We start from the raw sequence: 27,308 nt of genomic DNA on the forward strand, positions 1-27,308 counted from the left end.
TAATAAAATGGCAATGGTAGTTCCTTCCTTATCAATAATTAATTTATATGAAAATGAATTAAATTCCCCAATCAGAAGACATAGAGTGGTTGATGGATAAATAAAATCCAACTACAAGTCGCCTGCAACAGACTGACTTTAGATTTAAGGACACACATAAGCTTCATTTGAAAAGATTGAAAAAGATATTCCATGCAAAATGCAACCAAAAGAGAGGAGGTGTGGCTATTACTTATATTACACAAAAGCAACTTTAAGTTTAAAAAAAAGACTATCAAGAAAGGCATTATATAATAATAAAAAGTCAATTCACCAGTAAGTTATAAAAATTATAAATATAAATGTAAAGCATGCAACATCAGAGGACTCAAACATATGAACATACTGACAAAACTGAAGGGGGATATAGACAGCAACATACTTAAGAGTGGGTGATTTCAATATGTCACTCTCAATAATGGACAGAACATTCAGCCATAAAGTCAATAAGAAAACAAAAGACTTGAGCAATGCTATATGAACCTAACAGACATATATAGAACATCCCACCAAATAGCAGCAAAATACACATTCTTCTCAATGCACACAGAACATTCTCTAAGATAGATCACATTAGGTAACAAAATAAGTCAATAAATTTTTAAAGACTGAAGATCATACCAATTATATTTTCCAACCACAATGGAATGGAACTGGAAATTAATGGCAGGAGGAAAACTGGAAGATGCACAAATATGTGGAAATTTAAAAACACAATCTTGAATAACCAATAAATCACAGAAGAAATCAAAAGGGAAATTGGAAAATACATCGAGCCCAATGAAAATGAAAGCACAACATACTAAAACTTATGGAATGCAGCAATAGCAGTAATAAGATGGAAGTTTGTAGTGATAATTGCCTATATTAAGAAAGAAGAAACTTTTCAAATGAACAATGTAACATTACATTTCAATAAACTAGAAAAGGGAACATATTAAGTCCAAAGTTAAAAGAAGGGAGTAATTAAGAACAGAAATAAACAAAACACAGAATAGAAAGAAATTGATGATACTAACTGTTGAGTTTTTTAAAAAGATCACCAAAATTCGCAAACCTTTAACTAAGTTAGTTTAAAAAATACTCAGATAAATAAAATAAAAAATTAAAGAGGAAAAAATTTAAATGAAAGAAGACATATTGTTATGAATGCCATAGAAATTAAAAGGATTATAAGAAACTACTATGAACGATTATAAGCTCCAATACTTTAGCCACCTGATGCAAAGAGCCAACTCACTGGAAAAGACCCTCAAGCTGGGAAAGATTGAGGGCAAGAGGAGAAGGGGACGGCAGAGAATGAGATGGTTAGATGGCATCACTGACTCAATGGACATAAGTTTGAGCAAACACCAGGAGACAGTGAAGCACAGGGAAGCCTAGCATGTTCATGGGGTTGCAAAGAGTCAGACATGACTTACCACTGAACAGTAACAACAATGAACAGTTAAACACCAACAAACTGGATAACCTAGAAGAAATGGATAAACTGCTAGAAACATATAACTTATCAAGACTCAATCATGAATAAACAGAAAAAGCTGAACAGAACTGTAACTAACAAGGAGATTGACTCATAATCAAAAACCTTCTAACAACTAAAGAGCCCAGGACCAGATGGTGAATTCTATAAAACATTTAAAGAAAAAATTAACTTCTTTTATAAATTTTAAATTCATATCTAAGTGAATTCTTAATTTAAAGAATTAGCTTTAATCCTTTTAAAAAAGTTTCAGAAGCCACTCTCAAACTCTTTCAAAAAGCTGAAAAGGAAGGAGCCCTTCCCAGTTTACTTTGTGAGACCAGCACTATTCTGATGCAAAACCAGAAAAAAAAGATATTACAAGAAAACTGTAGACCAATATCCCTGATGAACATAGATGCAAAATTTTAAATAAAATGCTAGCAAACCAAATTCAGCAGCACATAAAAATATTATACACCGTGATCAAGTGGACTGTATCCCTGGAATGCAAGGGTAACTCAACATATGCAAAGCAATCAATGTGATACACCACATTAACAGAATGAAGGGAGAAAGAAAACCACATGATCATCTTAATAAATGCAGAAAAAGCATTTGACAAAATTCAACACTTTTTCCTGTTGAAAGTTGAGTAATCTAAACTCAACAAACTAGGAATAAAAGGAAATTACCTCAACATGATAAAGGCCATATATAAAAAATCCACAGTTAACATCATACTCCACTGTGAAAAACAAAGATTTCCTAATTCAGAAACAAGACAAAGATGCCCACTCTCACCACTTCTATTCAACATAGTACTGGAAGTTCTAGCCAGAGCAATAGGTAAGAAAAGAAACAAAAATTCAAATTAGAAAGGAAGAAGTAAAATTAGCTCCGTTTGTGTATATATATATATACACACACATATATATATATATGTATATATATATATATGACCTTATATGTAGAAAACTCTAAAGACTCCACAAAAATTGTTAGGACCACTAAATTAATTCAGCACATGCTTGAATTATTAAGTCTTTACAGGATACAAAATCAATATACAAAAATCAGTTATATTTCTATATGCTAACAATGAACCAGGTGAGCAAGAAACTTAGAAACCATTTCCATTTAAATTCATCAAAAAGAATAAAATTCTTAGGAATGAACTTAACCAAAGTGGCAAAACTCTTGCACACTGAAAATCACAAAATATTGCTGGTAGGAATTTAAAGGTACAAATAAATAGAAAGATATCCCATATTAATTGATTAGAAGACAATATTGTTCAAATGTCTGCACTATTCAAATGAATCTACACATTCAATATAATCCCTATCAAAATCCCAATGGCATTTTTATAGAAATAGAAGAAACAATCCTAAAATTCATGTAGAACCACAAAGAACTCCAAATAGCCAAAATAATCTTGAGAAAGAAGAAAGCTAAAAACCTCATACTTCCTAATTTCAAAACATATTACAAAGTTACAGTAATCAAAACATAATGGCACTGGCATAAAGACAGACATATGGACCAATGGAACAGAACAGAGTACCCAGAAATAAACCCACATATGTATGGTGAAATGATATTTAACAAGGATGCCAAGAGTACACAAGAGGGAAAAAGATAGTCACTTCAACAAATAGTGTGGGGCAAATGGGATATCCACATGCAAAAGAATGAAATTGGACCCTTATCTTACACCACACACAAATATCAACTCAAAATTAAAGTCTTGAACAGAAGACCCAAAACTATAAAACACCTAGAAGAAAACCTAGCGAAAAAACTTCAAGATATTGGTGTTGGCAATGACTTCTTGAATATGACACCAAAAGCACAGGCAACCAAAGCAAAAACAGACAGATAGGACTACATCAAACTAAAAAGTTTCTGCATAGAAAAGGAAACAATCAATAGAATGAAAAGGCAACTGACAGTATAGGAGAAAATATTTGTAAAGCATATTTTGATAAGGGATTTATATTCAAAATATATAAGGAACTCCCACAACTCAAAAGCAAATAATAATAATAGCAACAATAAGTTGTTGTTGTTGTTGTTTTTTTTGGGATTCAGAGCCTTTTCATTTTCTTTTTTTTTTTTTTCCATTTATTTTTATTAGTTGGAGGCTAATTACTTTACAATATTGTAGTGGTTTTTGCCATACATTGACATGAATCAGCCATGGATTTACATGTGTTCCCCATCCTGAACCCTCCTCCCGCCTCCCTCCCCATCCCATCCCTCTGGGTCATCCCAGTGCACCAGCCCTGAGCACTTGTCTCATGCATCCAACCTGGACTGCAACAACAACTTTAAAATGGGCAAAGAACTCTTCAAAGAAGACATCCAAATAGCCAACTGGTATATGAAAAAAGTGCTCACCATCACTAATCATCAGGGAAATGCAAATTAAGACCACAATTAGACATCATCTCACTCCTGTTAGGATGGCTATTTTTAAAAAAACAAAAAAATAAGTGTCGCCAAGAATGTAGAGAAATGGAACCCTTCTTCACTGCTGGTGGGAATACAGAATGACAAAGCTATTATGGAAAATACTATAAAGGCTTCTCAAAAAATTAATTATAGAACTACTATATAATCCAGCAATACCATTTCTGGGTATTTATCCAAAAGAATTGAAATCAGGATTTGTAAGAGGTATTTGCACTCCCATGTTCATTGTGGTATTATTCACAATAGCCAAGAAGTAGAAATAATCTAAATGTCCATCAATCAAGAAAATGTGGTATATGCGATATATACATACAATAGAATATTAGTCTGCCATATAAAAAGGAAATTCCATCATACACTACAAATTGAGGAACTTGAGGACATTGTGCTAAGTGAAATAAGCCAGTCAGAGAAGATAATACTGCATCGTTCCACTTAAAAGAGGTGTCTACAGTGGTCAAACTCATAAAAACTGAAAGTAGAATGGTGGTTGCCAGGGACTACTGGGAGAGCAAAATGGGGAGTTGCTATTCAATGGGCATAGAGTTTCAGTCATGCAAGGTGAAAACAACATTGTGTCTACTGTTAAAAATATTGCGTAATGTACACTTAAGATTTTAAGAGGGTAGATTCCATATTAAATATTTTTTACTACAATAAAAAATATGTGTGATATGCAGCTAAACCACTGCTAAGTGGGAAATTTATAGCACTAAATGCTTACCTCAGAAAAGAGGAAAAGTCAAATTAAAAAATGTAATTTTCCACCTTAAAAAAAAAGAAAACTAAAAAAAGGAGTAAAATAAACCAAATGCAAGGAAGGAAATAATCAATTTGAGAGCAAAAGTCAATAAGACTAAAAACTGAAAATTAATAGAGAAAAATCAATGACATAAAGAGTGGGTTCTTTGAAAAGATTAACAAAAGAGACAAATCTCTAGTGAGACTGCCAAATTTAAACAAGAGAGAAAACACAAAGTATTAATATCAAAACAAGACAGGGGATATCACTTGAGACTCTGCAAACACCAAAAAGATAAAGGAAATACTACAAACAAATCTACACAAATTTTACAATTTTTATAAACCTGACCAATTCCTTGAAAAACACAAACACACACAAGCACCCAATATGAAATAGATCATTTGAACAGTCCTATAACTATTAAGGAAACTGAATCTGTACTTTTAAAACTCTAAAATAAGAAATCTCCTGGCCCGGTTGGTTACACCAGAGAATTCTGCCAACCACTTAAAGGAAAATTAATACCATCATCACATAACCTCTTCCAGAAAATAAAAGGAGAGGAAATATTTCCCAATTCTCATTAGAAGGCCAATATTTCATTGATATCAAAATCAAACACAGTACCCCCAAATTAAATAAAAAGCCAATATCAATCATGAATAGAGACACAAAAATCCTTAACAAAATGTTAGCAAATAGAATTCAGCAATATATAGACAAATTTATATACTATGATCAAGTGGGTTTGTTTTAGGAATGCAAGGTGGGTTCATTATTTGAAAATTAATTAGTGTAGTAAGAAAAATCACATGACCATATCAATGAAAAAGCTGTTTGACAAAATTCAAGTTATTGATGATAAAAATCCTCAAAAAACTAGCAATTAGGGAGGAATTGCCTCAATTTTAAAAAGTATATACCCCCAAAAAACTACAACTAACATCACATTTAATGCTGAAAGACTGACTGCTTTCCCCCTAGGATTGAAAACAAAGCAAGGGTTCAGCTCTTACTACAGTTAACTGGTATTCTGAACCAGAACAATACAGGAAGAAAGAAATAAAAGGCATAAAAAGTGGAGTGAAAGAAATACCACTGTCTCTGTCCCACTATCCCTATGACAAGATGGTCTACAAAAAAAAAAAAAAAGAAAATGCCAAGAAACCAACAACAGAAAAAACCTCCTACAACTTAATCAGTATTCAGCAACATTGCAGGGTACAAGATCATCATGCAAAAATCAACTGTATAACTATGTACTAGCAATAAACATATGAAACCAAAATTTAAAATACAATACCATTAATGGTCACTCAAAAAAATGAAGGAAAATTCTAACAAAACACGTACAAGACTTGTATGCTGAAAACTACACAATGCTAACAATAGAAAAGATGTGAATAAATGGAGAGATATGCCAGAGATCAAATCAGTCAATCCTAAAGAAAATCAGTCCTGAATATTCACTGGAAGGACTGATGCTGAAGCTGAAGCTCCAATACTTCGGCCACCTGATGCAAAGAACTGACTCATTGGAAAAGACCCCGATGCTGGGAAAGATTGAAGGCAGGAGAAGGGGACGACAGAGGATGAGATGATTGGATGGCATCACTGACTCGATGGACATGAGTTTGAGCAAGCTCTAGGAGTTGGTGATGGACAGGGAAGCCTGGCATGCTGCAGTCCATGGGGTCGCAAAGAGTCAGACATGACTGACCGACTGAACTGAACTGCCCTGTTCATGAATCAGAAGATTCAACATAGTAAGGATTTCAGTTCTCCGTAGATTGATATACAGGCCTTATACAATTCCTATCAACAACCTAGCAATTTTTTTTAGATATTGGCAAGTATATCCCTGGTGGCTCGGCCATAAAGAATCCACCTGCCAATGCAGGAGTTTGATCCCTGAATTGGGAAGATACCCTGGAGAAGGAAATGGCACCCCAGTCCAGTGTTCTTGCCTGGAAAATTCCATGGACAGAGGAGCCTGGAAGGCTACAGTCTGAGGGGTCACAAGAGTTGGTCACAACTTAGTGATTAAACCACCACCATTCTGAAATGTATAGGTAAAGTCAAACAAATAACATTGAAAAAAATAATAAAGTAGGAGGTATCACTATAATCAATTTTAAAACATTATAGAGCTATAATAATCAAGACTGTATGATATGGCAGAGACAGACACATGGATCATTCAGTCAGAACAGAGAACCCTGAAACAGGCCTACAAAAGAAAAGCATACTCATTTTCTATTACAGTTCAATGGAGCTGAAGCAATGGGATGTCCATAGTTTAAAAAATTAACCTCAACCTAAACCTCACACTAAATACAAAAATTACCTAAAAATGGATCATGCACTTGAATGTAAAATATAACTAAAAAACATTGGGAGAACATCTTTGAGACCTGGGGCTTAAGGATCAATTAGACATATGAACAAAAGCACAATCCAAAGAATTAAAAAAAGAATGAATTGGACATCATCAAAATCAAAAGCTCTTGCTCTATGAAAAATCCTATTAATAAGATGAAAAGACAAGCCATAGACTGGTAGAAAAATATTTGCAAACTACATACGTGACAAAGAACTTGGATTGAGAATATATAAAGAACTCTCAAAATTCAACAGGTAAAAAACAAAAAACCTCAAACAATCAATTATAAAGTGGACAAAGGATTTGCAACAACATGGATGGAATTTGAGGGTATTACACTAAATTAAATAAGTCAGATGGAGAAAGACAAACATGGCATGATTTAACTTACATGTGAAACATATAAACAAACAAACAAAATTAATGAACATGGACTTCCCTGGTGATCCAGTGGTTAAGAATCTGGGCTTCCACTGCCGAGGGCATGGGTTTTATCCTTGGTCGGGGAACTAAGACCCCCCATGTCATGTGTTGCAGCAAAAAAAGAACAAATGAAACTATAAACAAATAGATAGAAACAGAAAACAGAGTAGTGGTTACAAGAAGGGAAGGGGTGGAGGGAGGGCAAAATGGGTAAAAGGGGTCAACTGCATGGTGATAGAAGTGAGATTTTGGGGGGTGAGCATGCTACCATATACAGAGAAATAAAATGTTGTACATGCCAAACATACAATGTTATGAACCAATGTTACCTCAATAATCTTTTTAAAGAAAATGGGAAAAGGACATGAGGAGACATTTCACTGAAAAAGGCATAGTGATGGAAAATAAACACATAAAAAGATACTGACCATCATTAGTTATTAGAGAAATACAAATAAAACCAAAATAAGATAATGCTGCAGGGAAAAGGAAAAAAGAGGAATGAGCTTTTTCTTTTCCTTTCCTGAGAACAAAGAAGATAAAGGGAACAATGAGCGAGCCTGGTCATTCCTAGTTTTTACTTCAACTGTTCCTAATCTGTAGTCTGTTTTTCTGCCCCTAACTCTGCATGAGCTATATATTGCACCTATTATCCTTTGACTCTGTGCTAATTACATCATGTATCTGGTCATGATTTACAGCACACTCTTCACAGACCACCCCTGATAGCTTTTCTCTTTTTGCATTACAGAAAGAAGGCCACAGAACTACAGAACTGCCTGACTCAATTACTGGGCTACCTGACACCAGCCTATGACTCTTTGAAACGATGCAAGAGGAAGAAGAGTCAGTCAGTTCAGTCACTCAGTTGTGTCCGACACTTTGCACCCCATGAACTGCAGCACACCAAGCCTCCCTGGCCATCACCAACTCCTGGAGTCCACTCAAACCCATGTCCATTGAGTTGGTGATGCCATCCAGCCATCTCATCCTGTCGTCCCCTTCTCCTCCTGACCTCAACCTTTCCCATAATCAGGGTCTTTTCCAATGAGTCAGCTCTTTGCATCAGGTGGCCAAAGTATTGGAGTTTCAGCTTCAACATCAGTCCTTCCAGTGAACACCCAGGACTGATCTCCTTTAGGATGGACTGGTTGGATCTCCTTGCAGTCCAAGGGACTCTCAAGAGTCTTCTCCAACACCACAGTTCAAAAGCATCAATTCTTCGGCACTCAGCTTTCTTTATAGTACAACTCATACATCCATAAAGGACTACTAGAAAAACCATAGTCTTGACTAGATGGACCTTGTTGACAAAGTAATGTCTCTGCTTTTTAATATGCTGTCTAGGTTGGTCATAACTTTCCTTCCAAGGAGTAAGCGTCTTTTTATTTCATGGCTGCAATCACCATTTGCAGTGATTTTGGAGCCCAGAAAAATAAAGTCAGCCACTGTTTCCACTGTTTCCCCATCTGTTTGCCATGAAGTGATGGGACCAGATGCCATGATCTTAGTTTTCTGAATGTTGAGCTTTAAGCCAACTTTTTCACTCTCCTCTTTCACTGTCATCAAGAGGCTCTTTAGTTCTTCTTCACTTTCTGCCATAAGGGTGGCTTCATCTGCATATCTGAGGTTATTGATATTTCTCCCAGCAGTCTTGATTCCAGCTTTTGCTTCCTCCAGCCCAGCGTTTCTCATGATGTACTCTGCATGTAATTAAATAAGCAGGGTAACAATATACAGCCTTGATGTACTCCTTTTCCTATTTGGAACCAGTCTGTTGGTCGATGTCCAGTTGTAACTGTTGCTTCCTGACCTGCATACAGGTTCCTCAAGAGGCAGGTCAGGTGGTCTGGTATTCCCATCTCTTTCAGAATTTTCCAGTTTATTGTGATCCACATAGTCAAAGGCTTTAGCATAGTAAATAAAGCAGAAATAGATGTTTTTCTGGAACTCTCTTGCTTTTTCAATGATCCAGCAGATGTTGACAATTTGATCTCTGGTTCCTCTGCCTTTTCTAAAACCAGCTTGAACAATCTGGAAGTTCATGGTTCATGTATTGCTGAAGCCTGGCTTGGAGAACTTTAAGCATTACTTTTCTAGCATGTGAGATGAGTGCAATTGTGCAGTAGTGTGAGCATTCTTTGGCATTGCCTCTCTTTGGGATTGGAATGAAAACTGACCTTTTCCAGTCCTGTGGCCATTGCTGAGTTTTCCAAATTTGCTGGCATATTGTGTGCAGCACTTTCACAGCATCATCTTTCAGGATCTGAAATAGCTCAACTGGAATTCCATCACCTCCACTAGCTTTGTTCGTAGTGATACTTCCAAAGGCCCACTTGACTTCACATTCCAGGATGTCTGGCTCAAGGTGAGTGATCACACCATTGTGATTATCTGGGTCGTGAAGATCTTTTTTGTACAGTTCTGTGTATTTTTGCCACCTCTTCTTAATATCTTCTGCTTCTGTTAGGTCCCAACCATTTCTGTCCTTTATGGAGCCCATCTTTGCATGAAATGTTCCCTTGGTATCTCTAATTTTCTTGAAGAGATCTCTAGTCTTTCCCATTCTATTGCTTTCCTCTATTTCTTTGCATTGATTGCTGAGGAAGTCTTTCTTATCTCTCCTTGCTATTCTTTGGAACTCTGCATTCAAATGGGTATATCTTTCCTTTTCTCCTTTGCTTTTTGCTTCCCTCTTTTCACAGCTATTTGTAAGGCCTCCTCAGACAGCCATTTTGCTTTTTTGCATTTCTTTTTCTTGGGGATGGTCTTGATTCCTACCTCCTGTACAGTGTCACGAACCTCCATCAATAGTTCATCAGGCACTCTGTCTATCAGATCTAATCCCTTAAATCTATTTCTCACTTCCACTGTATAGTCATAAGGGATTTGATTTAGGTCATACCTGAATGGCCTAGTGGTTTTCCCTACTTTCTTCAATTTCAGTCTGAATTTGGCAATAAGGAGTTCATGATCTGAGCCACAGTCAGCTCCCGTCTTGTTTTTGCTGACTGTATAGAGCTTCTCCATCTTTGGCTGCAAAGAATATAATCAATCTGATTTCAGTGTCAACCATCTGGTGATGTCCATGTGTAGAGTCTTCTTGTGTTGTTGGAAGAGGATGTTTGCTATGACCAGTGCATTCTCTTGGCAGAACTCTATTAGCCTTTGCCCTGCTTCATTCTGTACTCCAAGGCCAAATTTGCCTGTTACTCCAGGTGTTTCTTGACTTCCTACTTTTGCATTCCAGTCCCCTATAATGAAAAGGACACCTTTTTTGGGTGTTAGTTCTAGAAGGTCTTGTAGGTCTTCATAGAACTGTTCAACTTCAGCTTCTTCAGCGTTACTGGTTGGGGCATAGACTCGGATTACCGTGATATTGAATGGTTTGCCTTGGAAACGAACAGAGATCATTCTGTCGTTTTTGAGATTGCATCCAAGTACTGCATTTCAGAATCTTTTGTTTACTATGGAAGAAGAATACAAGAGCATTATACCTTTGTTCCTCATCGCCGAGCCCTGACTGCAAGCCTTCATCTTATATAAGCCCCTAGACTCCTCATGGAAGGAGGGGGGCACAGTTCTTAAGGCATGAGCCTGCTGTATCTCCCCTCTGCCAGTTGAAGATTAAAGTCGTCTTTCTATTTCCTCCAAACTCTCCATATTTTTTTTATTTGGCTTTGGTTGCCAGAGAAAACCAAGATTTTGACTGCAACAATATCACTATGCGAGAATGGATAAAATAAAAAACAATGACAACAGTGGCAAGGATGCAAAGAAACCAGATGTCTCATATACTGATGGGAGTGTAAAACGCTATACAGCCACTCTGGAAAAGTTTCTTTAAAAACTAAACATACACTTGCCACATGCAGGCATGCTAAGTCGCTTCAGTCATATCGGACCCTTTGCAACACTATGGACTGTAGCCCTCGAGGCTCCTCTGTCCATGGGGATTCTCCAGGCAAGAATACTGGAGTGGGTTGCCTTGCCCTTCTCCAGGGGATTTTCCCAACCCAGGGATCAAACCTGCATCTACTGCAGCTTCTGCATTGCAGTCAGATTCTTTACTACTGAGCCACTAGGTATGTGCACACTTACGATATGACCCAGAAACGACTTTCCTGGGCATATATCTCAGACAAATGAAAGTTGTGCTCCGTTGCCCAGTGGTGTCTGACTTTTTGCAACTCCATGGACTATAGCCTGCTAGATTCCTCTGTCCATGGGATTATCCAGGCAAGAATGCTGGAAAGTTGTGTGTGCTAAAGTCACTTCAGTCATGTTGCACTCTTTGTGACCCTATAAACTGTAGCCTGCCAGGCTCCTCTGTCCATGGAAGTCTCCAGGCAAGAATTCTGGAACGAGTTGTGTCCTCCTTCAGGGGATCTTCCCAACCCAGGGATCATACCAGAGTCTCCCGCATTACAGGTGAACCCTTTAACCGCTGAAACTCCAGGGAAGCCCACTGGAAAGTTATGTCTGTGCAAATTCTATACTCAGATGTTTATAATAGTTTTATCTGTGACAGCCCCAAAATGGAAATAACCAAAATGTCCCTAATTAGGTGAATGGTTAAACAAACTGTAGTATATCCATAGCATGAAACACTCCTCACCGGCAAAAAAGAACAGACTATTGATACATGTATCAACTTGGATAGATCACAAGCATTGAACAAAGCAGAAAAAATTGGAAAAATCACATTCTTTATGCCGTCATTTACATAAAATTCTCAAAAGGACAAAATTATAGAGTAGGAAAACGAATTCATATTTGGCAGGGGTTATGGATGATGGGGGTGTTAGGTGTGCCTATGAAGGGATAGCTCTCTAGTGAAGGAATATTTCTACATCTTGGTTGCAATCATGGTTGCACAAATCTACACAAGTGATAAAACAACATAGACCTGTACATATACAACATTCCAGTGTCAGTTTCCTAGTTTTTTTTCCTAGTTTTTTTTTATATTGTAGTATAATAATGTAAAATGCAATGATTGGGCTAAACAGGATGAAGAGTATGTGGAGCATTTCTGTACTGTTTTGGCAACTTCTTGGGAATCCTTCATTATGTATCATAAGTTAAAAAATAAACCACTTATAAAGCAAATAACTCAGAAAACAAGAGTGTGGAAGCTAAAACCCAAAGAGCAAGTAAATAAAATATTTTATAATAATAGCCTATAACAACATGCAGTTTTATGAAGAGAGATTTTAAATGGGGAAGATTTGCATAGGCCAGTTACGTATAATACCAAGATCATTTTTATCTGTAGGATTAAAACATGAGTTAAAAAATATTAGAGCCACAGATTAAAATACCTCATCGTAAACCAGCCAACTGGCTATTATGAATTGCTTACAATTAGTCACATAAACAAACAATGAAAAAATTCTGCAAACAATGAAAAAATCATTCGTGAAGTGTCTTCAGATTAGTTGTTCAAACTTTATCTAGTAAGTGGTGGGAATGAAGAAGTTTCATATTCCTATGACTGTCATACAGTTAATTGATTTGTGTATGCTCTGTGTAGGATGTCCTCAAGTTTGTTTCACTACAGATTATATTCATTTCCAGCTGTGGTAGGGAAAGAATATTTGCACTGGGTAAAATTTTTAGTGATAATTAGAAAGGAGCAAATAGGGGAAACCTGCCTCTCCCACCTTGGACACAAAATGATAACCACTAGCCATATGAAGCTATTTAAATTTTTAAAATTAAAATCAAATTTAAAATGTAGTTCCCAGATACATTTCAAGTGTTCAGTGTGACTAATGGCTACCATATCAGAACAGCTTAGATATAGAACTTTTCCATCATCACAAAAAGTTCTCTAGAAAAAAGTGTTGCTCTAGAGCATGAAAAACGTCATTTCCCCACAATCATAGGTAGTGTTACAGCCCAAAGAGCTCTGACAGGAATTAGTATTGCATTATCTGAGGTTTTCATTTACACATAATTTTATCTTCAGCAATACTGAGCAGTATGTTGCAGTGGTCAAGTGCTAGGGTTTTAGGGTAGAATAGCACTGGATTACCATTTTAGCTCCAACCTTTGCCAAGTTGTGGGACCTCAAGCATGCTATTTTGCTTCTCTGTGCCTGTATTCTCCTTTTTTTCTTTTTCTTTTTTTTTTAAGGTGGGGACTCGGGAATATGGAAACTCCCTCAAAGGGTTGTTGTGAAAGACTAAATGAGAAAAGTGCAATACCTGACATATGTGATCTGTAAATATTATTCTTGAAGTCCAGATGATGGATTTGACTTGTTCTAGTACCTAAACTCTAGATGGCCAATAGAAAAGGGAATATTCAATTGTACAAGTAGCAAGGGAGTCCATCCCTAACAGGGCACCCCTTTGACTTTTGATAAATAAACAGTAACCACACTGTTCCTCCATACTTGGGGACAGTAACAAAAGAGAAGACATCTTCTCCCTTAGAGATCTATTTGTCTTGCAGCTTTCAAAAAGTGAAAGAATACCTTACCCTTGTCCTTAAGGGATTCAGAATTGAAAGCTAACCACCCAGTCATATCAAATAATTTAAAAGCACAACACACCATCTATAAAAGGTTACCTGAACAAGTCACTCAGTAGTAGGGGCACTTGGAGTTTGTCTCCAGCTGTTTCTGGCAATCAAATCCAATTTATTGATGTATTATTATAGTAAAATGTTACTATACCCAATCCTTTGTGAGTACCACACAACAGGCCTTCTGTACCTCTGAAATCAACTGGATATTTATTGAACACCTACTAAATACAGGACACTTTCACTATACACCAGCCATTAGCAAGCTACATCTGGCAAGTCAAATTAGGTCCATTTTGTATTTTCCTTATGGTAAGGAAGGTATGAATGACTTTTACATTTTTTCACCTGTTAGAACTGCCTTCACCCACTCATACCAAACACCAAATGGCCCTGGACATTAGCTTTTCCTCCAGACTTGATAATGTTTCTTAATTAATTCAACCTAAAATTCCAAGGCAAAAGAGCACTTATATGTGAAACTTATACAGTAGGAAAGTCATTTCAACAGCTAACACTGTTTGAATCATAAGTGATGCCAACACGCTTTATACACTTTCCATGCTGTTACAAATCAAAACAACAAAATCACAATGAGATAACACTTTGCACCCACTAGAATGGCTGTAATAAAAAAAATAGACATTAACAAGTGTTGGTAAAGATGTAGAGGAGAATAGTATACATTGCTAATGGGAGGGGAAAATATACAGTCACTTTGGTAAATTCTGGCAGTTCCTCACAAATTTAAACATAGAATTTCATATGGCCCAGCAATTCTACTCCTAGGTAGGTACCAAGAGAAATGAAAGCATATATCTGCACAGAAACATGTACATGAATGTTTATAGCAGCATTATTCATAATAACCAAAAGGCAGAAGCCAACCAACTGATGAATGGATAAGTAAAATATGGAAAGTCATATAGCGGAATATTATTTAGCCATTAAAATGAAGTATTGATACATACTACAATTTGGAAAAACTTTAGAAACCTTATGCTAAGTGAAAGAAGCTAAACACAAAAGATTTTTGTATGATTCATACACATTGTATGATTCTATTTATATGAAATCTCGTCAAATGAAAATCCATAGAGACAAAAAATTAATTAGTGGTTGCCCAGACCTGTGAGTGGATATGGGGTGTAAGTGAAAAGGGGCACAAGGTAATGGAAATGTTTCAAAAATAATACTGTGGTGATGATAACACACCTCTAAATACACCTCTAAATACTAGTAACAATAAATTGTAGAGTTTTTAAAAGTGTACAACACCAAAAGCACATCTCATAAAAGAAAAAAAGGATAAATTATATCTCATCAAAATTTTAATTTTTTGCATCATTAAGAAAATGAAAAGACAAGTAACAGAGTGGGACAAAATATCCACATACCATGTATCTACAGAGACTTGTATCCACAATGTATAAATAATTTTTACAATTCAACAATAAAAAGTCAGTAAAGACAATAATTCAATTTAAAAATGGAAAAGAGGTATGTATGTTTTAATAAGTAAATGAAAACATGCTCATCGTCATTAGTCTTTAAGGAAGTACAAATTACAACCACAAAGACATATCATTTCACATATATTCAGAATGGCTAAAACAAAAAAACAGACAACAACAAATGTAGGTGAGGAGGTGGAGAAACAGAAACCCTCATACATTGCTAGCAGAAATGCAAAACAGTGCCACCGCTTTGGAAAATAGTTTTGTAGTTTCTTATAAAGTTAAAGATAAATTTGCCATATGATCCAGTCATTCCACCCTTATGTTCCTATCAAAGAAAATGAAAACATTTGTCCACACAGACTTGCACACCAATGTCCTTAGTGGCGTTATTCTTAATAGCCAAAAACTGGAAACAACCTACATGTCTAGTAAGCAGACAGACAGAATGTGTTATAGCCATATAATGTAATATTATTTGGCAATAAAAATTAATGAAGTACTGGTACATGCTATAGTATGGAGGAATCTCAAAAATATGCTAAGTGAAAGAAGACAGGCATAAAAGACCACTTCTTACTTGATTTAATTCAGATGAAATGTCCAGAATATGCAAATTTATAGCGACAGAAAATAGATCAGTGGTTACCTGGAGTTGGGAGTGGGAAAGAACTGTAAATAAATGAGTATGAGGGATTTAGCGGGGAAGTGAAAATGTTCTAAAACATGATTATGGTTGCATCATTCAGTAAAGTTACTAAAAATATTGAACTATACACTTGAAATGGGTGAATTTTATGATATGAAAAATATATCCTAACAAAGTTATTAAAAATAGGAAAGGAAGAGTAGGGGAAACTGGATGAGGAATACACAGGAATTCTGCATTATCTTTCCAACTTTTCCATAAACCTCACACTATTCTGAAATTTAACTAAAAAATAACAAGAATATGTTTGTGCATTCATACCTATCTGTGTGAAAAGACATTTATAAAGATGAAATGTGTAAAATCTCGTTACAGATGAGCATTAACATGAACATTTGAAACTATTTCGATAACAGAGAATAATATTAGCCCCAAATAAACAAAATGTTATCCCCCAAAAAGAATTTCATTATTCTCATTAGTTGTCCTGTATTACCTAAAATAAATGCTCAATTATTATTACTATGAATTTTATCAATAAACATTTGCTGAAATTTGTTTTCTCCTTTGTCATATAAGTACCTACACATTATCTTCGATTTTGTTTTTTAGCCCACAGAGCCTACTATCTGGTTCTTTAGGGAACTCTGTTCTACAATATTACAGGATAAATATAATCAGTCTCCTTCTTGAGTGTATTGTTATCATTACCTAGTTTTGGCATAATGCCCTTAGTATATTAGGTGCTCAGTCCTGTCCGTCTCTTTGTAACCCCATGTCCGTGGAACTCTGGAGGCAAAAATACTGGAATGGGTAGCCACTCCCTTCTCCACGGGATCTTTCTGACCCAGGGATCTAACCACGGTCTCCTGCATTGCAGACAGATTCTTTACCATCTGAGCCACCGGGGAAGCCTGTCCTTCCTTAGCATAGATCCTATAATTTTGCCTTTTGACTGACAAAGTCTAAAGATATTTACTATGTAGCTCTTCACAGAAAAGTTGCCAAGCCCTGTTCTACACCATAACAGGGTAAATATAATCAGTCTCTTTATTGAGTATATTCTTATCATATTTAGCTATGGTATGATGCCAGTCTGGATATCCCCTATAAAGGATAAGCCGTGCATCTCTTTTGCTGTGGCACTATTTAGGATTCCCACAAATAGAAACACTATTAGCTTAATAGTCTAGCAAAACCTCGATGTCACCTTTATTATGGTGATATTAAAGAGTCAACACTATAGAAAGAGTCAAGATGACCCTCAGGTTGTTATGTCACCACGCCATGGACTCCGTGAGATCTCTTAGATATCAAGTGGCTCCTATGGCATCACACCCTGCCTTTGGCATCACCCTGGCACATCACCTTAGTGTCATATGCTATCACTGTTGTGGCAGAATTCTGCCCTAATGCCACTCCACCGAAATGTCAGCATAAATAACCCCTACTTCCTTCCAATCCTTTGGCAGCAGCAGGAGCGATGGGGAGGGTGGCCGCAGGCACTGGTTCGAGCTCAAGAGGTAATACTCAGCTGCTTACCGTCTTCCCTTCCGCTTACCACTGCAGGTCAGGGCCCCCAGGACAGGACTTTTTTGGCTCCCATAACTCTCTTGCCATGACCCCGCACCCATTTCGCGTCACCGACTTAGTGCCCCAACAGCGACCACCCACCCCGGTTCTACACGAAGCCGCTCCCCATACCTGACTCCATTCTCCAGCTGTCATCCTGGGCCAATTCCACCGGCCACTTGACTACGGTGGCCGCAAGGGACCCTGGGACTCGTAGTTCCGCGCCGCTAGGGGCAGAGTCAGGGAGAGTGGCGAAGGCGCCTCCCTGCCCGGAACTGCGCTCAGACTGCAATTCCCAGAGGCGCCCTGCGATGGGAAAAGCAACGGAAGACGAGAGGATGGTGATTGGTGGAGCTCTACGGGCTCTTGTGATTGGCACTCGGAGCCTGCGAAGTGAGGAGGTGGTGGGTCTGGCTGCCCCGTGATCCTGGGAAAGCGAAATGGAGGGGTGTGTGTCTAACCTAATGGTCTGCAACCTGGCCTACACCGGGAAGCTGGAGGAATTAAAAGAGAGGATCCTGGCGGATAAGTCCCTGGCCACTAGGACTGACCAGGTAAAGCAGCGCTGGACCCTCTCCTCAGGCGGCGGCGGCGGCGGCGGCGGCGACAACGTGGCTGCGCAGCCCTGCCCAGTCCAGGGGGAGGCCGGTTCCGAGAGGGCGGGATTCCCGCCCCCGCCTCCCCATCCTTACCCCTGGGTCACCTCAGGACTCGGGATAGAGCGGCCCGATCTAGCCTCGCAAACCGCCAATGTTTCCCCCCCTCCCCCTTTGGCCCGGTACTTAGCTCGCTGTATTTTGGATATTTCTAGAACGTTTAGCTCATTTCTCAGAAATGCCCAATCTTTGAGGCATCTGTGAGAAGGAAAGTTTTTTTGGATTTTTGAAATGGATTTCTTTGCTTTTATTAGTGATTTTATTCGAGGCAACATGTGTAACTGAACGCCTCTTGTGTGTCAGGCAGTTACTGGAAGGAGCAGACGTGTATAAAATAATCCCAAATCATATGTCCGATTCTAAATGTGGTATTCTTCGGGAGAGAAGTTGACGTGGTGCTTTCAGAACATATCATGGAAGGACCTGATTTAATCTGGCTTAGAAAAGCCGAATCTTGTAACCCTAAAGGCTTTGCAAAGGAGGGAAGATCGACTTATCTTGAAGAATGAGAGAGGTTTCCCTGGAGGATGAATGGGCAGTTTAGGCAGAACCGAAACAAAAGAGAGTGGACCTTGGGAAATGTTTCTTTCTGCTCTCCTACTTAAGGAACCCTCATGCGTTCACCCTGAGTTTCTAGAAAGATTCATGGTGCCCTCAGTAAGCCAACAAACATTTATAGATTGCTTCCTGTTTGACAGGCACCGTGCTAAGCACTAGCAAGACAGTGTCACATAATTAAAAATCTCCATTTTGTGTCTTTGGGAAGAGAATTAGAAGTCGGGAGACTTCTCTGGAACTTTCCTTTGTTGCTAGGAAAAATCCCTTTTCCTAGTTTGCCTTTTAGTTTGGTCTGGTAGTGTTTAATACTTTAGATTTAATTTAACAAAATTAAGATTTAATAATACTTCTAACCATTCTTCATCAAATCAATGGCATAAAAAGGGGAGAAACTATTCAGGATCAAAAGACTTAAACAATTGTTGGAACTTGTGGACCTTGTATGGATCCTGATTGAAAACAAGCTAACTGCAAAAAGACATTTGGGGTACTGTTGGGGAAATCTGAATACAGACTGGGTATTTGATGTTATAAAGGAGTTAGAGTTAATTTTAAGCAGTGTAATAGCTATGTAGTAAAGTATTTTTTTGGAGAAGGAAATGGCAACCCAGTATTCTTGGCTGGGAAATCCCATGGACAAAGAAGTCTGGCAGGCTACAGTCCATGGAGTCACAAAAGAGTTGGACAGGACTTACGGACTAAACAACAAAGTGTTTTTTAGACACTCAAATATTTAGGGATGAAAAGTCATGATATTTAAGATTTGTTTTTTAAAATCTCTTTAAGAAAAAAAAAATGAAGCAAATGTTAGAAAACATTTGTACAATGTAAGTGATTGGCCTATTTTTATATGAGTTTGAAATTTTTGTAATAAAGCTTATAATACTGTTTTCTTTTGCACAGAGCTAAGAAATATAGCAGTCACTGCAAAAAAAAAATAAGAGCGAGAAATTCTTTTTGAGAAACATGACTAACTCCTTTCTAGCTTATTTTTAAAAAATAATGTTGCTTTCTAATTCTGTGTGTAGTATGTTTTTAAAATGGCTGTATAGGGAATCTCAACTAGTTTTATGAACATTTCCTTTCCATAAGATTCACTTGTTCTTTCTAGAGCATCTAGAAAATTCAGGCTTGTGTCCTAACATTTGCTAGCTATCTGACCTTGGTCAAGCTGCTTACCTTGAGGAATCTTAGTTCCCTAATCTGTAAAATGGGGATAATATATACTATATAGGATCATGGGGATTACAGGAGATGATAGACGTAAAATTTTTAGCACAGTGCCTGACATAAAAATATGTACATAGCCAAAGTTCTATTGCTGCCAAAGCACTGAAGTAAGTTTTTTGCTCTATTGCTTTCATGGGTCTATTCTACCCAGAATTACCTACATTCATCAATGTATTCTCCGCATGGTACTAAAACCTTAGGCTCTCTTATATAAGTAATGTAGTTTAAGGTTACCTACCTGAGGATCCAGTCCTCTCCATTTCTTGTTTCCAAACCGTATGTTCACTGGCTCAGGATTAATATGTTCTGCTTTCTTGTCTTAGTTCTTCTACTTCTTTTCAAGAATTACTGCTTCTCTGTTTCCCGTGTAGGACAGCAGAACAGCATTGCATTGGGCATGCTCAGCTGGACATACAGAAATTGTTGAATTCTTGCTGCAGCTTGGAGTGCCAGTGAATGATAAAGATGATGTGAGTACTAGGCAGAGTTGATAAATTCCCTGTTATCTTTAGAGTCCAGACTGGTGTTTACTGAAGCCCAAGAATTAAAGTCACAAACAAATTTTAACGTTTATGACTAGGAAGTTGCAGCATGGCACCAGTGACCAAATACAGGACTGGTGGTAGCATTATTTCAGAATGTTAATTTTGCCACTCATAGCCTGTAATTTAAGGTAAGCATGCAGATCAAGTCTTATTGCAATGACCACTAAGAGACTACAAACCCTTTTTTATTATGTTAAAAACTTTTTGGTAAATAGTGCCTAGATATTAGAATGAGGGCCTAGAACCTTTTTTGTTATATAGAGATTTAGTGCAATAGTACTAGTTATATTAGGGTAAGACTTCTTGCAGGAGACCCCGGTTCGATTCCTGGATTGGGAAGATCTGCTGGAAAAGGGATAGGCTACCCACTCCAGTATTCTTGGGCTTCTATTGTGGCTCAGCTGATAAAGAATCTGCCTGCACTGCGGGAGACCTGGGTTTGATCCTGGGTTGGGAAGATCCCCTGGAGAAGGGAACGGCTACCCACTCCAGTATTCTGGCCTGGAGAATTCCATGGACTGTATAGTCCATGGGATCGCAAAGAGTCGGACTCAACTGAGTGACTTTCACTTTCACTTTCTGAAGAATAAGGGTGAAAACTTTTTATAAGCAGGTTCCTTTTCAAGGATGCTTGAGGAAGTAATATTCTTAATGGCAAAAAAAGAAAAATAATGGAGGAACAGTTGAGCACAGTATGTATGTCCACATAATAGTATGCAGTCAATAAAGTTATGATTCCAAAGAATGACAGAAAAATTCCTACAACATGATGATAAGTGGAAATTGTGGAAAATACAACTTAACGGAGCTTGATATCCTATGATCCCTATTTAAAAACACATTAGAGTTAGACTTAGGTAGTCTCCATGTTACAGAATTATGGATGCTTTTCTTTTGTATGTATCTGATTTCCAAATATCCTGCAGTGCTTAATGAGGGAAAGAGAAAGAATATATTTTTTTAAAACCTTTCATACACAGCTCTGTAAACCCTGTCTTAATGTTGGCATTAATCCCTGTGACTTTTCTGCCTTGTTTGTGTCCGTCCACCTCTTTTACAGGCAGGTTGGTCTCCTCTTCATATTGCTGCTTCTGCTGGCAGAGATGAGATTGTCAAAGCCCTTCTGGGAAAAGGTGCTCAAGTGAATGCTGTCAATCAAAATGGCTGTACTCCCCTACATTATGCGGCTTCCAAAAACAGGCATGAGGTAGGGTTCCATTCCTAGGCTGCTGCTTTTGAGTTCTAAACCTCTACGCAAACACAAATATTAACAGATATCTGCATTGTTTTCTTTTACATCTTCCCAGATTGCTGTGATGTTACTGGAAGGTGGAGCTAATCCAGACGCTAAGGACCATTATGAGGCCACAGCAATGCACCGGGCAGCAGCCAAGGGTAACTTGAAGATGATTCATATTCTTCTGTACTACAAAGCTTCCACAAACATCCAAGACACTGAGGGTAACACTCCTCTGTAAGTGACGAGTAGCAGTCATTTGTATTCTACCTGACGTTAGCCCTCTTGCACTAATTCTTACACATTATTTTTTTTAATTCTGCTTATAATACATGTTTATGGCCAAAAAAAAATTGAAAATACATAAAAGTATAAAGATAAAAATTCAAAGTGCCTATCAGCTTGCCACCCGGAAATAACCACTGATAACATTTTAATGTATTTCTTCCCTGTCTTTTATATGTAAATATGCATACTTTACATATGCTTTTTTTTAAAATTGGAACCATATTGTGTATGTAGTTTCATATCTTGTGCTTTTTACCTCATACTGTAAGCATTTTCCAATGTTAATAAATATTTCTAAAGTGATTTTGAATGCCTATACACAACGCTATTTTATGGATGTGCCAGAATTTAATAATTCCTCTATTACTGTATATTTAAGCTTTTTTGAGTTTTCCACTATTATAAATAATGCTGCATTGATCAAACTTTATATGAAAACCTTTGGCCATATTGCTGATTAGTATCTTAGTGTAGAACTAGGATTGTTGGGTCAACAGATACACATTTTAAAACAGTTGCTGTGTATTCCCAAATTACTTTCAGAGAAGTTGTATTATTGCCTCCTTCCAACAGCAGTTGGAGAGTGCCTATTACCCCTCTCCAACACAAAAAATATCCTTTTCTTATAGGAAAAATGGTGTTTCAGAGTTGTAACTTGCATTTTCTTACTATCAAGGAAGCTAAACATTTTTAGTGCCTATGACTATATTTCTTCTCTAAATTATAGCTTTCTATATCCCTTTCTCTGTTTCCTTTTGGAAGATTAATTTATTTTTACTGAGTCATTTGCATATCCTTGACATAGTACAAATATTAACATTCTTCCATGCTAGTTGAAAATATTTTCCCAGTTTGTCTTTAAATTTTGTTTATTATTTTTTGAAATAACAGAAGTTTTCAACTTCTATATAGTCAGATCTATTAATCTTCCCTCATAGCTAGAAAATGCTTCCTCACCCTGAAGTTAGATAAATATTTACCTGTATTTTGGGGCTTCCTGGTGGCCTAGATGGTAAAGAATCTGCCTGTAATGCAGGAGACCCAGGTTCAATCCCTGGGTCAGGAAGATCCCCTGGAGAAGGGAATGGCTACCCACTCCAGTATTCTTGCCTGGAGAATTCCATGGACAGAGGAGCCTGGCAGGCTACATTCCATGGGGTTGAAAGAGTCGGACACGACATAGCAACTAATATACTTTCACACACTACAATCAAGAACTTAGGCATTTTCATTGCAGATCCAGTTTCTTTATATCTTTTGGGCTTCCCTGGTGGCACAAATGGTAAAGAATCTGCCTACAATGCAGGAGACCCAGGTTTGATCCCTGAGTCGGGAAGATCCCCTGGAGAAGGAAATGACTACTCACTCCAGTATTCTTGCCTGGGAAATCCCATGGACAGAGGAGCATGGTGGGCTATAGTCCACAGGATCACAAAGAGTCAAACACAACTGAGTGACTAACACTGATTATACTATGTACACTTAAGTCACCTGTATTTTATTACTGTTTTACAAAAAAAAAACATTGCATTGGTTTGGTTTAGTTACTGTTTTTCATTTAACTCAAATGCATCTGGCATTGATTATGTATGACCTGAAGCCATCCTCTACCTTGATATTTCTTCTACAGTACTTGGCCACTTTTATGCCTTATTATATGGTGACTTTTTTGAACCAGAAATTCTATGAGTCTTCTTCTTAGTCCAGAGTAAGATTCAATTTTCTTAAAAGTATTGTTTTCTTAACTCTGTTTTAAAATTTTTCTCTGTAGTTCTGAGTGGCTTTATTTAGAAAAACATGCATGTTCTAGCCCTTTTCTCCAAATAAGAAAGGGAGGGTGGCCTGGAGGAAATTTAGGAGTCACAGGCAGTGTTGGGCCCTGGGAAGAGCCAAAGATTAAGGAATAGTTAGATGCTATTTGCGCTATCCAAACTCAGCCACTTAACAGCTATATTAAATACTTGCATTAAATAACTTGGAGAAGTTATTTAACTTTCCTGAGTCTAATTTTCTTATCTGTAATATGAGATGTGTAAAATTCCTTCCTCCCTAAGGTTAAATAAAATAACATGTTAAGTGTATAGTACTCTACCTGGTAAACTGTTAAGTGCCTCACAAGGTCCCCACCCCCACCCCCGCCCAACTTACTGCTCAGCCATGTCGTCATCATATACAAAGACTTTAACCTCTGTTACAATTTCAACTGTAAAATGGTGATAATAATACCTTGTTAACCTACAAAGTGCCTATAAAAATCAGGTGACATAAAAATTTTTGTAGACTGCTTTTCCAATATTTAAACCACCCAAGTTTCTATTAGCAGATTATGTATAGAGGTTTTTCTAAATTCTAACCCAGAATTATATGTGTTTGGTGTAACCTACTAATCTCCATAAAATGAGGGCATTGTTCCTTAGGCTGGCATTTAGATAACTTTTGTTGTAATAGGGTCAGAATTGTTATTTATGATCTGAGATTATAAAGCTATATTCCACTGAATTTTAACTTATAAACACTCTTCTCCATGGAAATAGATTTTCCTTTCAAGATTAAATAACTTTCCAACATCACACGACCATATGCAGTTTAGACTACCTGTCAAGAACTCCTAACCATTACACAGAATTGGAAATGATTAATCAATCTCTGTGGTCCTTCATTTCAGACACTTAGCCTGTGATGAAGAGAGAGTGGAAGAAGCAAAACTGCTGGTGTCCCAAGGAGCAAGCATTTACATTGAGAATAAAGAAGAAAAAACACCTCTGCAAGTGGCCAAAGGTGGGCTGGGTTTAATACTCAAGAGAATGGTGGAAAGCTAAGCAGCTTGGATTTAGTCTTACTTTGTTAGTTTTGTGGCTGTTCCCTAATGTACTGGTAACTAATGTACTTGTGCACAAGACATCATCTATGAATGACGAAGTTTTTTCATCTCCCGTCTTATAAACATGTTTACTATTGTTCCTGCCAAGTTATTTGTTCTTAGCTTACAACTTGCTTTCCAGGCATTGAATAACTGTTGACATTGTTCTACTCTTTTATATTATTCTGTATTGAATTTTGGTTAATTCTGTGCAAGTGATTCTGTGGCTGTTGTGAGTCTTAAGCACCCTATCATGCACCCTCTATCCCCCTTTGAGGCAGAACAACCCCAGTAGCACCAGGCCAATTGTTTTGCCAAATGTTTCTAGGTAGATGCGAGAATGTTCCTCCATACAGTTGAAACACATCGTAACTCATTTTTCAAGATCACTCAGAAGCCTATGCCACATATTTCTGTTTTTTCCGACAGTACGGTTTAATTTGTTTTCGTTATCGGAGGAATACTTACATCTTGTGAGGACCAAGTTTTCGGTTCGGGGATCCTGTCCAAGTTTGGCATTCATAAACACTAAAATAATAAAATATAATCACTTGGGTACCAGTGTCTTTTTTAATGAGCTGTTTCCCTCCAAAGTAAAATGTATTGTTTTTAAAAAGAAAATTTTAAAGTACCTATATTAAATCACACCATATTGAAAAGAATGTCAATTTTGTTACCATGATGTATAACAAAAACGAATTTTGATTTGTATTTCAGTAGCTAAAAAAATAAAATGCTGAATCTCCTGATTCTTCTTTCAAATCAGTTAGATACTCACTTAAGCCTTTAAAGGCTTTATAAAGATACTTTTTAAATTTTTGGTAGCTCTAAAGTCAGTAAAATTAGTGAAGCTTGAACTGCAGCTAAAATATGTAAAAATCTTCTGAATTGCTAATTAAATTGGAGCAAAAGAAAATTAATAAGTATAAACTTGATCTCAATTTAGGGAAACATTTTAAATGATTACTAGCCATAAAATCTAATGAACTCCAAGTGACTCTTCTAATTATTTTTTATTTGAATTTTATGCTGCAAATATTGCTTGAAATAAGTAATCCAAGTGAGTCCACAACCTTCAATTAATTTGAGGTCAGAAACTTAATGACTGGTATCTAAAATGAGTTTTGTAAACACAAATGTGTTGTTGATATGCAAACCCTTTTACATAAGTATTTTGAGTGCTAAGCTTTACAGTTATTAATCAGGGAAGCATATTCTTATAGAACTAGACTTTGTTTATTGAATGCGAGAGATAGAATTGATGATGGGAAATAATTTCTTGCTAATGTTTTTAGCGTGATAACAGAGTAAAGTTGTATCTAATAGAGCCTGTTAGGCCTGAAGGTATTCATAAGTGCTGAGTCTTTTTGTCTGAGGTAGTAAGTTTTATGAATGTAAAAGAAAACTCATCTTAATTCTTTAATAAACAATACAGATGGAACCAAGCCTCATGTAATTTGTAGGCCTTTGGCATTTTATTCCATTTTATTTTTTTGCCTGTATCATGTGACACTTGGGACCTTAGTTCCCTGACCAGGGATCCAACCTGCATCCCCTGCATTGGAACTGTGGAGTCTTAACTATTGGACCACCAGGGAACTCCCTTTTGGCATTTTAAATGAAGTGGCTTAACATTTCAATCACTAAAACTGAGGGTATTGATGGCCTCAGATATTGATCAGATTGTTTCATGTTCCCTATAGGAAACCCAATAGAGATGAAACTGATTCAAGTTCAGCAGGTTTTACAGTTATGTTCAAAATGAACTCAGGAAAGATGACAATTTTAATTGTAGAGCTTAACTGAAAATATAATATGGAAATAATAGATAAATAAAAGAGTGGAAAAATTACATTCCTATTTATTGGAGGGAGTCTGCCTTATCAGTGTGGTTCTTTGAGATTCAAGATAATTAATTGTACATTTTCCTTCATAATCTCTGACTTAACAATTTAGTTGACCCTAGTGTTTTGATTTCCCAATATAACTATACCAACTACACTGAATTCATTACATGGCAGTGTTTTCTGCTTTTTGTTTCCATATCGTTTTACACGATCAAGCCCCCAGATTCTTCTGTTAGCAAGTTTGATATAATATGGGAGCTCCTCACTTGGAGGTGTATGACTATAACTTCACAGTTGTACTGACTGCCTAAAATTGAATGCATTTTAATGTGCATTTTTCTGGCA

At 37.0% G+C, this 27,308-nt stretch overlaps 2 protein-coding genes across 7 annotated transcripts in view; one reads left to right on the plus strand and one right to left on the minus strand.

Moving 5' to 3' along the window:
* Positions 1–20,447, minus strand: part of ATG4A (autophagy related 4A cysteine peptidase) — a 75,646-nt gene extending 55,199 nt beyond the window's left edge. For 2 of the 5 annotated variants that reach the window (XM_043457822.1, XM_043457818.1), the window contains exon 1: positions 17,875–18,090. In XM_043457822.1, the coding sequence (XP_043313757.1) occupies positions 17,875–17,884 (10 nt within the window). In that variant the 5' untranslated portion in view covers positions 17,885–18,090. Of the gene's footprint in view, positions 1–17,874; positions 18,091–20,424 lie in introns of those variants that run through there. The other 3 variants (XM_043457820.1, XM_043457817.1, XM_043457819.1) reach the window with 2 other exon arrangements.
* On the plus strand, positions 18,073–26,557 carry PSMD10 (proteasome 26S subunit, non-ATPase 10). 2 transcript variants are annotated; one of them, XM_043457823.1, is made up of 5 exons: positions 18,073–18,296; positions 20,558–20,656; positions 21,792–21,938; positions 22,039–22,205; positions 24,922–26,557. In XM_043457823.1, the coding sequence occupies exons 1-5, from the start codon at positions 18,183–18,185 to the stop codon at positions 25,073–25,075; spliced, it is 681 nt and encodes a 226-aa protein (XP_043313758.1). In that variant the 5' UTR covers positions 18,073–18,182; the 3' UTR covers positions 25,076–26,557. The 2 variants fall into 2 exon arrangements, with proteins under 2 accessions (XP_043313758.1, XP_043313759.1); XM_043457824.1 differs by having other exon boundaries at positions 22,039–22,126.
* The last annotated feature ends 751 nt before the right edge of the window (positions 26,558–27,308 follow it).

The sequence above is a fragment of the Cervus canadensis genome, chromosome X (genome assembly GCF_019320065.1).
Source record: "Cervus canadensis isolate Bull #8, Minnesota chromosome X, ASM1932006v1, whole genome shotgun sequence".
Taxonomy (NCBI): Eukaryota; Metazoa; Chordata; class Mammalia; order Artiodactyla; family Cervidae; genus Cervus; species Cervus canadensis.

What these genes read in the sequence shown, in the direction of transcription:
- PSMD10 (XM_043457823.1), top strand. Translation starts at nt 18,183, where the DNA reads ATGGAGGGGTGTGTGTCTAACCTAATGGTCTGCAACCTGGCCTACACC. An exon ending in CTTCCAAAAACAGGCATGAG is followed by an intron (nt 21,939 to 22,038) that starts GTAGGGTTCCAT and finishes ACATCTTCCCAG; the next exon opens with ATTGCTGTGATGTTACTGGA. An exon ending in ACTGAGGGTAACACTCCTCT is followed by an intron (nt 22,206 to 24,921) that starts GTAAGTGACGAG and finishes CCTTCATTTCAG; the next exon opens with ACACTTAGCCTGTGATGAAG.